Here is a 14243-nt window from a genome sequence, read left to right on the forward strand (position 1 = left end):
ATGTCGGACAGTCATTCAGTGATGTTCAATATTCTTAAAAGAGATAGATTAACATCTCCCAGCAGCAATTTGAAATACTCCAGTTCTAAAGATAAATGTTGCACTCCAGTATTTCTGGACAGCAGATGCAATGCTTCAGTAAAAGATCCTGATGTAGAGGACAAGGAAGCACTGAATGTAACAAGTTTATCATTGGTACAAGAGCATTCTGAGCACATTCGTCCAAATGCCATCTTTCCTGTGTCATCATCTATTGAACGTAAAATGAGTTCTATCTCCTTATCAGAAAGAAGAGAAGCAAATAGAAGCGCGGATTATTTTGAAACTCCTAAAGTGAGTCGAAAAGGCTCCTTCCTACGCAGGAGGCTCCTTTTATCTAAGACTGTTTCAGCTGTTACAACTACAGGATGCTCTGAAATACAAGCTGGTTGCTCAGGAAGCAGCGAGAAAAAATTTTTCTCTTGTGTTTTGACCTCCAAAGAAAAACTTGCACAAAGTGCTTTAGATTCTCCAAAAGATAAACGTTACAAACCTCTGACAACTAGCACCTCAAAAACTGAGGACTCTAATCCTGATTGCCCAAAACGAAGACTTTCCTTTTCACAACAAAGAACTTCCACGCTAGATGAGTCCAAATGTAAGGACACCTTATTGCTAGAACCAGAATGTTTATCTCCAATTCAGTGTAAGGATGTTATTGTTAGTAACGCTGATGAATTAAATGAAAGTGCCCTTATGACTGTTAGTGATGGGTCACTTAGGACTCCTACCTACAGTCTATTACCTGAGGCTGATAAGGGTGAGTTCCTGACTTCTATCAACAGGCTTGTAGAGAACTTAAGCTTTGAAATATGCGATGCAAACTATTCCTCTGTTAAGCTGGCAAGTTACCCAGATCATTCAGCGCCTGAGGACAGTGGATATAATTCACTTTATTTGGACAAATCGGGAGACTCATTGTCTGATCATGAGGGATCTTTCCAAGAGTTCTTCCAAAAATGTAAAGAAAAGTCCAACATACTGGATAGTAAAAGAAAGACAAGAAAACTTGAACGAGTTAGAAAGTTATCCACGCTTCGGGAACAGGGCTCACAGTCGGAGCCAGAAGATCACCGTGACAACTCTTCTACTTCAGAATGTCTGTTAACAGAAGACACACACTATGCCAGTGAAGACCATGCATTTTTAGAACGGTCTAGTAGAGACCTAGGTGTAAGTCATAGAGATCTATCGAGAACTCCAGCTCTCAAAATAGCCCATGAAACTTGCTTGCGAAAACGAAGATCAGACCAGAATCAAATATCGGGGATTATTGATGAAACAGAAATATCTGCATTAGAATATGTTCTTGCTGGACTTATTGGCAAGAAAATGGGCCTTGAAAAATTAGATATTTTAACAGAATTAAAATACAGAAATTTAAAACATGTTCTTGCTATAGTTTTAGATGCTTTGACAGTGGAAAGTCTGTGCAGGTAAGTGCTACTACTGTGTTGCGTATTGTGAAAATGTGTGTTTCTGCAAACAAAATAACTTCTGGAATAGTGGGTGTTGTCAATAGATTTTGTCTGGGCAAATTAAAAAGTCACCATTAACCAAGTGGTTCTTACTTTGTAGTTCTGAAAATATATTGTATGAAGGAATTAAAAAAAGCAAACAAAAGCAAAACATGGGAATTGGAATTTAAAATTAAATCACAGTACTTGTAAATTTTAAGGTGTATTACAAATTTCTTTAAGCCTAGAATATAATTTCTTCTGATTACGAGTTCCCCAATAATGCACAGTACTCATAACACATAATCTAGATGTTTTCCTCAGTTATTTCTAAGCAGAAAGAATTTTGCTTCATGAGTAATGTTCTAGATTAATCTGTAACCGATAGAATTTGTAACTTATTTCAAAGAAATAGTGCCATGTGTGCCATTAGTTACAAAGGAAATAGAATAGGTAGCAATAGAAGGGCATGGATGTTTTCAGAACACCTAACGCACAAAAATGTGAATTTAGAAACAACTTGGCTTTTGTGGAAGGGGAAACTTATGTAATTTTGTAAGCCAAAGAAAGGCTGTAATTTATATTGCAGTTTTTCTCTAGACTCTTCTATTATTACATACTCTTGAAGTATATAGCAGTAGTCTGGAAAATGATTGATAGTCTATGAAGTCATGCAGAAATCTTTAAAAGGTAGTCCTACCCTGACTTCCCTACCACTTGTTAAAAATGTGAAAATGGATAATTTTTCTCATTCATTTACCCAGTGTTTGGAAAGTAAGCAAAAACTGGCGTGAAATCATTGTACAAGATAAAAGTGCAGATAAGAGAAGAAAGTTATATATAAAACACCTGAAAGAAACAGCTGGGGTAAGGTTCATCTCGAAGGTAATAGTCTTTTCAAGTGTGGAAAAAAGACAGGTAAGAGGAAACGTCTTGTAAAGCTACGGAAAGGTAATTGATAGAGACAGTTCCAACATGAGTATGTGAAGAATTTTAACAGAAGATTGTAGTTTCTTTTATTGCTGTGTTCAGTCATGTGATACTTTTTTTTTTTTTCCCCTTCCCCTCTCCTTTTTTGGAATCCTGTAGGATCTCTTCCTCAACTGATTCTGGCTTTGGGTTTTAAATACTGTTCATGCCTTTCCACTGTGCTGGTCCTCACTTTCAATTTCACACTAGTCTGCAGTGCAGTAGGACCCACTCTAGATTAATTCCTGATTATTTTCAGGATTGCTTGTGGCTAAGCTTCTTCGTGTTGGACTTGTGAACATCAGAAGGACATCTAGAAGTTTTTTAAGGGGTCTCTAGAAAAGTAGACATATTAATAGCTGTATAATTTTTTTAGGTTATTCCATGTGTGTATGCATACACACTTCATTGTAACCTTGTTTTAATTGTAATGAAACTTATGTTTGCTATTGAGATGTGTCCTAATTTAGAAACACGAGGACTGGTAGAGAGTGATAAAAGACGGCTGGCTTTTTACCCTGCTTATGGGACTTTAATGGTTCCTGTCTCTTGTTCCCTTACTAAATATAAACATTAAATGATAAATACTTGTTCTATACACAATTTCATTTTCTAATGTGTTGTTGCAGAGGGAAAATAAAAAAAAAAAAGCAAAAAGCCAGCTCCAAGTGCCAAATGAAGTAAAACCCTGATTTGCTTTCTTTTGTGTGTTCCCCCCTCTCCCCTTTCTTTGTAATCATAAACTTTAACAGGAAAATTTTTTGAACACTGAAGATGCTGCTACAAGACTTAATGTTCTCAGATCTGCTCTAAGGCCTGTTCAAGCTCAAGCCAGAACTCCTGTAGTACAAACAACACCTTTATACACGGAACTTGCACTCAGGAGATGCAGTTCTGCTCCCCATTCAACTAGTAGACAGGAAGAATACATAAAAGTGGGTAACTAAGAACCTCTTCCTGTTTGTTTTTTAGTAAACTTTCATTTACAAGAACTAAGCAGCTCTTCTCTCCCTCCTCTTACTACAGGTTGCTAAAACTCTCTTCACTGATGAAGCTCTAAAACCCTGTCCAAGATGTCGGTATCCTGCTAAATATCAATTGGTAAAGAAATGGGGACTATGTAGCAGAGAGGCATGTGCGTTTGAATTCTGTATTTCATGTCTGCGTGCTTTCCATGGGTCAAAAGAATGTAACACTTCATCTGCAAAACGGAAGAACAAAAAAGATGCTCCTCCAGGAAGTGGCCAAAGCAAAAGAAATTTGAAAAGACTCTAAATTTCTAAGGCATTGAAGTCCATACATTTAATTCCTTCTCCCCTTCTCCTAAGTTCCTAATCTTATTCTTATTTTTCCTAAATATGCATTTTGAATGTCTCATTCAATGTGTTCTTGCTGACTTATTAAGATAACTTTGCATGTATATATCCTAATCAATTCAGTATATTTTTGTTTCAGAAAAAAAGTGAATATTTTAAAATATTTTGTCTTTTTTTTACCAGTTGTATAGTATCTAGGCACATACTAACTTGTTACATTTTTAAATAAAGTATCTTAAATGTAGTCTTCAATATCTAGCTTACAGTACCTCATAGATGTTTAAAAATGTGATTCTTGTCTTAATGGCGAATTAAAGAAAATTATTTTTTTTAAAAAATCTTTTAAATGGTATTTATTGTTCCCTTCAAATTACAGCACACACTCCCAGATAGTGACTTGTCTTCATACTTCTGCTTGAGTTACAGGATTATCTACTGATATTTTTTTACAACTCTTTTACAACTTTATACATTTTTTTCTACTGTTTTGAAATGTTTAAAACTTTTTTTTTCCCTTCTAAATCTGCCTCACAAAAATATTATCTTGAATCAAATGTCTCTTCAGTTAGGTCTGTTATGAATGTAACTATGCTCTGGTGTTTGGGTGAAGCGAGTTCTTTGCTGTAGTCTGCTTCTACACCAGAGGTGGGGGGGAGGAAGTAAGAAAGCCAGACTTCTCATCTATGGGTGATGCTCCTCTGACAGTGATTTTTCTGTTTTAATAACATTAGCTTTATGTCTTGACATAAGGGAGAAGTAACATAGTGATATACTTAGTGTGTGGGTGAAGGATAGCACATCTCATAGAATACAAGGTAAGTTATTGTTATCTAATAGCCTCTAACAGTTTGGGTGAAAGGAATAAAAATTCTTTCATGATATTTAATTGCATTATTAAAGGAAATTAAGTTTTTGGGTTAGAGTGGAAGTAGCTTTTTTGAGTAGCTTTTTTTTTTTTTCCTGTATATTCTATTTCTCAATTGGTCCCCATCAGATACCACAAAACTATTGGTCTGGACTTTAATGAAATAGCAAAGGAGAACATGGGTTCCTACTTTGGGGGCGAAAAAACTCTTACAAAATGCAAACCACAATAATCCCCACCCCAAAAAACCCAAACAAAAAACCTAAACAAAACCCATCAATCAAAAAAAAAAAAAAACCAACAAACTAAAACTCCCAAACCTGCAAACCAACACCTCCAACAACAACAGCAAAACAAACAGTCCATGAGTGTTGGGTAGACTAGGGAATCATGTCAGGCATCTCTTCTACTAGGCTGAATTAATTCTCAGACACCCAAGGTCAAGTACTAACCCTTCTAGTACAGAGAAGGATGCAGAACTGGTCCTTGGGTAAAAATGGCAATGATTAAGGGTTTCATAAAATAACCTGGCTGTAATTATTCTCCAGCTCAAGAATTTTCATTACAATTGACATCAGGCTCTTGGAAAGGGAGGAGGGTGAGAGTCTTTCACTTTGGAAGATGGGGATAAAGAGATTATTATTATGTGTGAGATATTATTTGGTTATTGGCTGCTGAAAACTTTAATTTTGCAATCTTTATTTCTCTTTAGACAGGCATGAACTGTAGTGGGAAGAGTAATATTGCCTACAAAGGATGCTCAGGGAATGCATTTAGATTTCTGAAAGCGAAGGTTTGAGACAAAGCTGTGTGTTTAAATTCTAGAGAAGAATTTTTAGAAGTAACCTTTTACTGCTGACAGATGTTGCTGCAGGAATTGTACTTCATAAATCTCTTTTTGGAGCAGCAACCATAAACCTCAAATGGCCCTTGGGAGGGAAATTGAAATTATTTGTCTCTGATCATTCTTTCCTTGGTGACAAGTATGGAAGAGCTTAGGCAAAAAAAGTTTTATAGATCTTTTGAATTGCTTATAGGATAGAGAATATTAGTGTATTCTATAACTAGCTAGCTAAAAATGATGAAAATCTTATTCATTAAACTAAGGGAGCTCATCAACATTTGTCAGATTATTTTCCTATTCCATATATTGGTTATTTATTAGTACCCATTAAGCTATTTAGGTTAATTTCAACATAGGAAGTTCCTTTTCTTTCTATTTTCACAGGCACGTGAAGAAATACAGGAGAGTTACATTAGAAAGGGACTCCTGGAATCTAGTGCAAATCTTACATTGACTCATCGAGCTCTGTCTTAAAGGTCATGAGACGGTATTGTACCCAGTTTTATGCTGGAGACCTATTCTGAATTGCTCTACTATTCAGTTAATCGGTTGCCTTTTTTTTCAGCTCTGCTATTAAAATAGCTAATCTATACATCTGTTCCTCCTCTTGGACTTTCCCCCCAAAAGATTCTGTAGTGGAAATAATCCCCTCACTCTTTATTTCATTGACAAAAAATCCTCTGAACTAAGTCTCATCTTTAGATACAACCTCTATTTCATGGATTGTCTTAAGAACTCTTCACTGTTTCCACTGGAATCTATTCTTTGAATTTGTGCAACCACTATTCCAGGTAAAACCAAATCAAGACCTTGATTTGTATTAGGACTTTCTTTTCTATACCAGAAATGCTTTGGCCAATACATACTAAGCTCAGCATATCTTTTACATGCTTTCTGCACGCTCACAGTTTAGTCACCAGGTGCAGTGCCTCCCATGTTGTTCTCTGACAAATTTTGAAAATATCCCAATGCTGATTTAACGTTTGTTGTGATTACATTATATTTTTTCGTAAGTGCAATTTTTTTTCACCAGTGAATCTTATAGGATTTTCTTGATACAAAACATATAGCAGGTTCTGTTATTGCCATATACCCCTATGAAATCTGACTGCTTCTTGTGAGTGATGTGTTTATTTTCAGTTAAACAAAAACCAAAAGTTTCTTCTACTTTCTGACTTCCTGCGCTCTGCTTAGTTGAAGTTCTCATTACAAAAAGACTTAACGCATTTTTGCCCTCTGTGCAGTATTAGAACCTGTCTAGACTTGTAGGAAGCCTAAATGCTAGTAAGGCCTTATTGAGCTGGGTGCCAATCTCCGACTTGGAGACTGGAGATCACGTGCTAAGAGCCCCTCCAGTTTTTCCTTTGTTCTAAAACTCATTCTGAAAGCAGTTTTGTGAGGGTTGCTGTGTGTTAATTCTGTAGGCTCTTTCAGTCTCTGGTAAATGGGATATGGAAACTTCCTGTATTTCTTTTTTTTTGGCTGTTTCTTTTCTGTCCTTGATCATGGTGAAAAACCTGTTTCTGTAAGCAGTTTAAACTTAGTCATTGTGCCATGATGAGAACCAGCTGAAGTGGTAGGAGGATAGTAGGATTAGGATTATTAGGATATTATAATATTAGGATAGTAGGATAGGTAGGATTTTCTTCTAGCAAAAGGAGGACAGCTAGCTTGGAAGCAAGGATACCCTAGAAAAACAGTAATGCTTGCTGGAAGCTATCATTTGGAGCTGCAAGATTATTGCAGAATTTGTTAGCAGTTGTGCAGTGCTCTTCCACTTTAGCAAAAATGTTAGTTAACATCCTAAAGTGCTGCTGTTGCCTGAATGGAGGACTCCTATCTTATGCTTACTGAGTGGGCACTAAACTTTTCCAAGTACTGAATTATGCGTAATAGGTTACTTCAGGCCTGAAGAACTCGTTTCCTAGAAATGCCTTGTTCTGTCAGGACACAGTAGCTCCATACTTAGCCTTTATGTAGACCACTGGGATACAAAATTAAGTTTTCCTCTGTCATGAACTCATCACGTTTTCATCATGCACACTTCATCAGATTAGATGCTACACAAATTGTGGCCACAGCAACATCTTTAGCCTTTTAAACAGAAATCTTGATTTTGTTGAGAAAATTCTCTGATCCTTGGAAAAACTTTGTACTAAAGAAGCACCCACACAAAATATTGGAATTTCAGTTTCCATTTTCCTTTTTCCTTTCCCTATTGTGTACTCTGTGGTGTACAAAAGCTATTCTTGGCATGCACTTAGGATCCAGTCTTGATGTTGGAAGTGTTTCTGCCAAGAAATTGTTCCGAGATTCTGTATCCCAAATGGGCACAGTAAGACGAAGCACAATTTTTTGTGAAGGACAAGATATGGGTTCTGGTTTCTGCTCCAAACAGAAATGCTCACTGGTGCACCACTGAAGTTCCTGTTCTGGACTTTTTCCTTGGTTTAACTAAATGTCAGAGTAGTCCAGGGAGAACGTCATAGAACACAGAATGGATAAGAAGAAAACAAACTAATTCTTGAAATGCTTTGCTCAAGTAACTAGCTTAAATGTGAAACTCTCTTAAGGTTTTAACTCTTTTCCTAACTGAAATAGTCCTCAATTTCAAATGCATATGTTCTGTTGATAAAAATATTTTAATCACAAGGGGGCACCAAAGATTTTTCTTAGAGAACAGAACTTTAGTTTTCTTGTTTTAAACCCTACACACTAACTTAATGTTACAAATGCAAAATGTTTTGAATAGCTTAAAGCAAGCGTGGCCATAATTCGTGCCCCCAGGAGCTGCATACCAAAATCTTCAAGAGAAGAGTGGCATCCTGGGAAGCAATTCAGATGGTATTAATTCTCCAGGGCCTCCTTTATAGGGTGAAGCTGTGCTGGGCACGCAGCCAGGTTCTACAAGCAAGATCACAGAATCATAGATTGGCCTAAACAGTGCCTGCTGGCTCAGTTCTTCTCTCAGCTGTGGACTTCGATTATCCAGCAGTCTCCATGCGTGCCTGGTGTTGGCTACAAAACGTAGCACTCTCATGTTGCGGTTGAAGTATTTGAGAAATGATAGTTTCAGAACTGCGTGTTCTGGAGTTTATTTCCTGACTACAGAAAGCTACAGTATTTTGATAATAAAATTCAATATAGTTTTACAAAGTATGGATAATCTACAAGTGCATCTTCAATCTGTCATGACTTTAAATGATCACAAGAAAAATATTGTTGTGTGCGTTTCATTCATACGCGATTGATGTTTTGATGGCTTTGGTTAAAAAGAACGAGAAAACTTTTTTTTTTTTTTTTAAACTTGGTAGTGGGAAGGAGATGAGTATTCCCACATAAGATAATTTAAACAGGATCACAATGGCCATATAGTTTTAGTCTCTTAAATTAAGACTGGGTAAGAATTTGGGAACTTAATCTATTCTTTAACTAGGTACCTCTGCAGTACAGGAGAGCGATAGGTAGGAAAGCAGAACACCCACAAAATAAGAAGGCTGTGATTCTGCATGCTTTTCTGAAGCATTATTGACATTTTAGGGAGCACCTTGTAGTTATGGATTCTTATACTGTTATTAACACTTGTATTGACACTGCTGTGTTCTGGAAGCTGCTGGATCAGTCTTCTGGTCTGCTTCGTTTTACAGCTACACAAGCAGCCACAGCAGTATAACACACAAAGGTGGGAACTGATGATCAGTAGGATGTGCTATCTCAAAGAGCACTGTTGCTATCCACAGGCTTAATGCATCAGTAATATCCTACACAGATAATTTAGCTTTTAGCTGGGAAATCCTAGATTTGGGGACTGTTGTTGACATCTGTTTGATTGTAACTGAGACTGGAAACATATGCATGCATTTAGTGTTTCTTGCTGGGTGTATGCCACCTACTGCCAGGAGATGATCTGGTTAAAACATGTTTGGCATTATTGACATATTTTATTCCTATCTGCTGAAGCTGCTTCTTTGTACACCTCTTGCATTGACCCCTTGGTTGGCTAGAACACCTGTTAAGCAAGATCAAGACCAGGCTTAAACCCAGCCACAAGTAACTCCAGAAAGAAAAATGTTGTGAAATTTTCTTGCACAACTAGAAGTAAGAAGTGGTGGTAAACTTGCAAAGCTTAAATTAGCACAGCCAAAATGTATTACAAAAAACATGACTTCAGTTTATCTACATGAAAAATAGACAATAGACAGTGACAATGCAAACTTTTGTACACAGTGCCAAAATTTCTGGTACATCCCCCTGATAGTGAAATCTGTGAGAAATAACTGTCATAATTTCTTCTCATCTGTATCTTGTGTTTAAGTTGAAAGCTATGCGTTGTTAACTGTAGTAGGGCTGCTAGCAATAAACTCTCTGTGCTTTGCTGTAAACTTATGCACCATGCCATTTTTTCTGTCTTGCTTGTGGTTTGATAACTGTGAGCCTAGTAGTTGTTTTCTGATTTTCATATTGTCTTCATGACTTTATTTCTAATCCTCTTCAAATTGCCACAAACTTGCTGAATAGTTTTTTCAATTAGTGTCTCTCTTAAGACACTAATACAAATTTTTTAAGGGATCAGAAGACTGCAGGTAGAATGTAGGTAGCTGGCATGTATGAGGTGGCAAGAATACAAATGTGTATCCCAGATTGCTAAGTGGTCCTTCCAAATTCTGTTTCACTTTCCAGGTGTGCCTCTGCATTCCCTTTATCTTTTCCAAGATTCATACTAAGCGACGGGAAATCAAACTTTAAAACCTTTGAGCTTGATAAAAAACCTTGTCCTGGTTGAATGGAAACCTTGGGCCACTGGTGACATGGGCAAGTCAAGGAACATTCTTCAGTGACTGTCCAAATAGAGACTTTTGTAGACTTGAAGGTCTTTGGACCTGCATTCCCTCAGACAGCCTTCTCCACTAGTAAAAGGTTACTAATGTTGGTAGACCAAAGCTATGTTGCATATCTTCTTTTAATATTTAGCCCTTACTGTTTTATTTTTAAGCACTTCCTTTTTTTCTCTTCACCTAGAATGTTTCAGGAATTTTTTTTTTCCTTTTGGTATTCTTTCAAGTGTTCCTATTCCCAATAACTGTTTCTTTGGGCATCTGCATTAACTTTTTTCCTGACGGACACAGAATTGCAATAAACTGTGCTGTGAATTAGAACTATCAGATTCAATAGACAGAGGCTGCACCACCACAACAGGCAGCTTCTGCCATTTTGCCAACAGAATAACTTAAGGCATTTAAGAGCCAGCTATCGGATGACCAGTTTGTACTTTCCTCTCAGGATTTGACTCCCATTTTGGCAGTTCTGCAGTCAATATTTGATTAGGTTTCCTAGCACCTGTTTTCAGTTTGAGATTGCTGCTTTAAGATGTAAAAGCCAAAATGTATTTGGCAAGTATCCAAAAAAGAAGAGTAGTTACATTTAACTAAAGTTGGATTTCTGTAAAAATGTTTAAGTATTTTAGATATTGCATGATTAAACGCTCACCTATATCAGAGATGGGGAGTTTCTATTGAATATTGATGGGAATTAGATCACAGCTGCCCTTGGAGATCACTCTAGATGCCTATCTGCATTTTTAAAATAGTGCTTGCTACTTTTTGAATGAGTAATTAATTACGGGGATGTTCATGACTTCACTGTGACCACTGCCAGGAATCAAACAGTTTAGCACCTGAAATCACAAGCGTGCATTTGTATTTAATAAAGAAACCAAGTTTATGTATTTACCTGAGCAATTCACAAGGAAGAGACTTGTTTACCCAGCAAGGTGGCAGAGCATGCACGCTTTTTTCTTTGTGTATGACGTCTCAGCAGTTTTGGTCTGATTTGCCTGGGTGATACTTTGAAACACTTTCCCTGGTAGATGTGTGGAAGCATAAATTTCTAAGTGTATAGGAAAAGGGCAATGAGATTAAAGTCTCAACTGAAAGTTCTCCTCGCCAAATAGCTCTTCAGTAATGAGCAGAGGGAAGAGATGCCAGGAGGGATGGAAGGAACCAATTTATGTTTTCCTCCCATTTGCCTTCCTGTGCCAGCTTTCTTCTAGATTACCATTTTCTCAAAATGTTAGTAATTTGAAACCTGCCTCTAGACTTTTTACTTTCTCTTGTCTAGAATTTTACTGGCAACACCTTTCTTAGAACTTATTCTCCATCCTGTCAAAGCATTCATCTTTTCTACAAGATCAGATGCTTTTTGGGCTCGATCATGGCTTTGGCTGTATTTATGAAACATTCTGTAGGTCTGCAGTTCTGTTAAGGTAAAAAAAAAATCATGAAATGAAAATAAGAGAAGAGCATGGAAAGAGAAAAATGCAGAAAAGGAGGAAAATGAACTTGATCTGCACATGTCAGCTTCATCAGCTGATGAACATTAAACTGGTAATATGAAATCAGACTGAAACACACACACAAAATGTCTTACCTAAATGTGTGTTGCTGACTAAGATAATGAGAAAGTGATAATGACTACTAGTAGATTCTCTGTGAGAGAGTATAGTGTGTATTTCCTGATGGGCTTAATCCAAAATGCAGTCTTTGAAGCACACAACAAAGAAAACAAAGACTTAAGACTTTGTACCAAAATATACCAGATGAGAGAAGGAAAGAAAAAGGACTTTTTTTTTTTTTCTTAATTGACACATTTCCAAACTTTAGTTTTAGTTTTATAAGCTGACTTGTGGCTTACATTTTAAAAAAGACGCATTTGTCATGTTTCTGTTGCTGTTTTTTCTTCAAAAAATTCAAGCAGCTAGGGAAGTCCAGGAGAACATTATACATCAAAGACTGTGTCTAAACCTACATGAGAAAGAAAAAAGGGGCAGGAGAAAAGAGTGGAATGGATGTTAGCTTAAACATTTGAAATATTGATTAGTCTGGTTATGAGACAATGCAATTTCATATACAATGCAATTCTACCTGCAAGAAAGGTTTCGCTATACATTTTATGGGCTATCTTGTTATGCCTATTTCTTTTACATATACTTTAGGTGTACCTCTGAAATATTTCATAATCACAATAGAACATGCCCTGATACATGGCATGCAGACTACTAAAGGGTAGTTAATAATTCATTGGAATAGTGGTCATGTTATTTAAATTGTCCATAACTCATTTAAGTCTGAATCTTCATATTTTGTTCTTTGCTTTGTTCGACGTGCTTCTTGTACATATCAAACTTTTGGCTGAAATTATTATCTGGGCTAGGATATTATTCAATTTATCACTTAGGTCTTTGAAAATACTGTTCTTCTTTAAGTGAAAAAATCCCCACAGAACAATCCACCCTAAAAGGCTAACCAGACAGCTAACAACATTCCACTAAGATCAGAAGAGGCATTATTCAGGCATTTAGTAATTAGAGTAGTAATTGTGGTGTTTGGGCAGGCACCCTCAGGAGTGGGAATGCACATCTGGAGTAGACAGTGCAAAATACCACGTATTTCTAGGAGATGAAGCCATTTTCTCTGTCTCTGATATTGAATTTGCTGCTTGATCATTTTTGACAGTCATCAGTTTCTGGACTTTAAGCCAGAGTCTTTGAGCACATGCATTTGTTCTGTTTTTACTTGATTATGGATTCCACCAAAGTCATGTATGCATTAAAATAAAACTCTCTTTCACAGCTCAAGAGCATGACTGGAGATACCATACTGATCTGTGAAAGGGGGCATAAATGGTAGAGTTTGCTGAGAATGGGAAGGTGTTGGTGCATTTTGGGCACTTCCTGAGCACAGCTGATGGATTAGACTTCTCAAAGGAGCCCTTCATGTAGCCATACGTGATACCTTGTACAACTGATCCCACTAGGATTTATGCTAAGCTACTGAAATCAATGCTGTTCTGAGAATACATAGCAGTAGAAACTTTAAGGAAACTTTCATGCCAAAAAACTTGAAGGTGCCTGCCTGAGCACTTTAGGCAGTTCTAAAGTCTCATACGCACTAGATAGAATGTTTACAGATCCCTGTTGTGGAACACATGGAGTCTGCTGAAAACCTTATACAGAAGCCTAAATTCCTTCTTTGTACACAGCTTTAGCTGACCATACCAGAAATGTGAATTTCTCTTATATCCTGGGACACCCCTTTGAGCCAAGGAGTCAAAAACTAACATTAGAATAATAGAATAATAGAATGGTTAGGGCTGGAAGGGAACTCCAGGTACTGGAAAGCCGATACAATGTCTCCCAGGAGCCTTCTCTTGTCCAGGCTGAACAAGCCCAACTCTCTCAGCCTGTCTTCGTATGGGAGGTGCTGCAGCCCTCTGATCATCTTTATAGCCTCCTCTGGACCCATTCCAACAGTTCCATATCCTTCTTATGTTGAGGATTCCAGAACTGGACACAGTACTCCAGATGATTTGCTCCATGATGTAAAAGCATTGGTCATTAGTCATCTGTTTTGAGATTATTTATTTTTTTAAGGCAAAATCTGACGTGGCTGGAGGGTTTTGGTAACATAGGAGAAGGTAGAATATCATTGTGGACCAAGAACTGCCTAGGCCACTTGAGAAAAGAGCTTTTAATTTCATTTCTTGCTGCAAATATCCTCAAATTCCTAGTTCACAGGCCTTTCTTTTGGTATACATAGATAGCAGTGTGCCTGATATCTGAATCTGCTTCAGGGAGACTGAGTTTGGATTGCATCAGCAGTAGAAGTGTTTCCTTACTGCTCAGCTCATCCCATGCATTGTTTGCGGTGCCATAGCAACCCTGCTTGCTGTCAGCCAGGCAACAGAGCCAGCCTGCC

At 37.2% G+C, this 14243-nt stretch overlaps 1 protein-coding gene across 1 annotated transcript; it reads left to right on the forward strand.

Annotated features, from left to right (window-relative positions):
• Positions 1–3740, forward strand: FBXO43 (F-box protein 43). The gene is made up of 4 exons (XM_009558003.2): positions 1–1475; positions 2261–2363; positions 3218–3400; positions 3492–3740. The coding sequence occupies exons 1-4, from the start codon at positions 1–3 to the stop codon at positions 3738–3740; spliced, it is 2010 nt and encodes a 669-aa protein (XP_009556298.2).
• Positions 3741–14243: the final 10503 nt, after the last annotated feature.

Source organism: Cuculus canorus, chromosome 2, assembly GCF_017976375.1.
Source record: "Cuculus canorus isolate bCucCan1 chromosome 2, bCucCan1.pri, whole genome shotgun sequence".
NCBI lineage: Eukaryota > Metazoa > Chordata > Aves > Cuculiformes > Cuculidae > Cuculus > Cuculus canorus.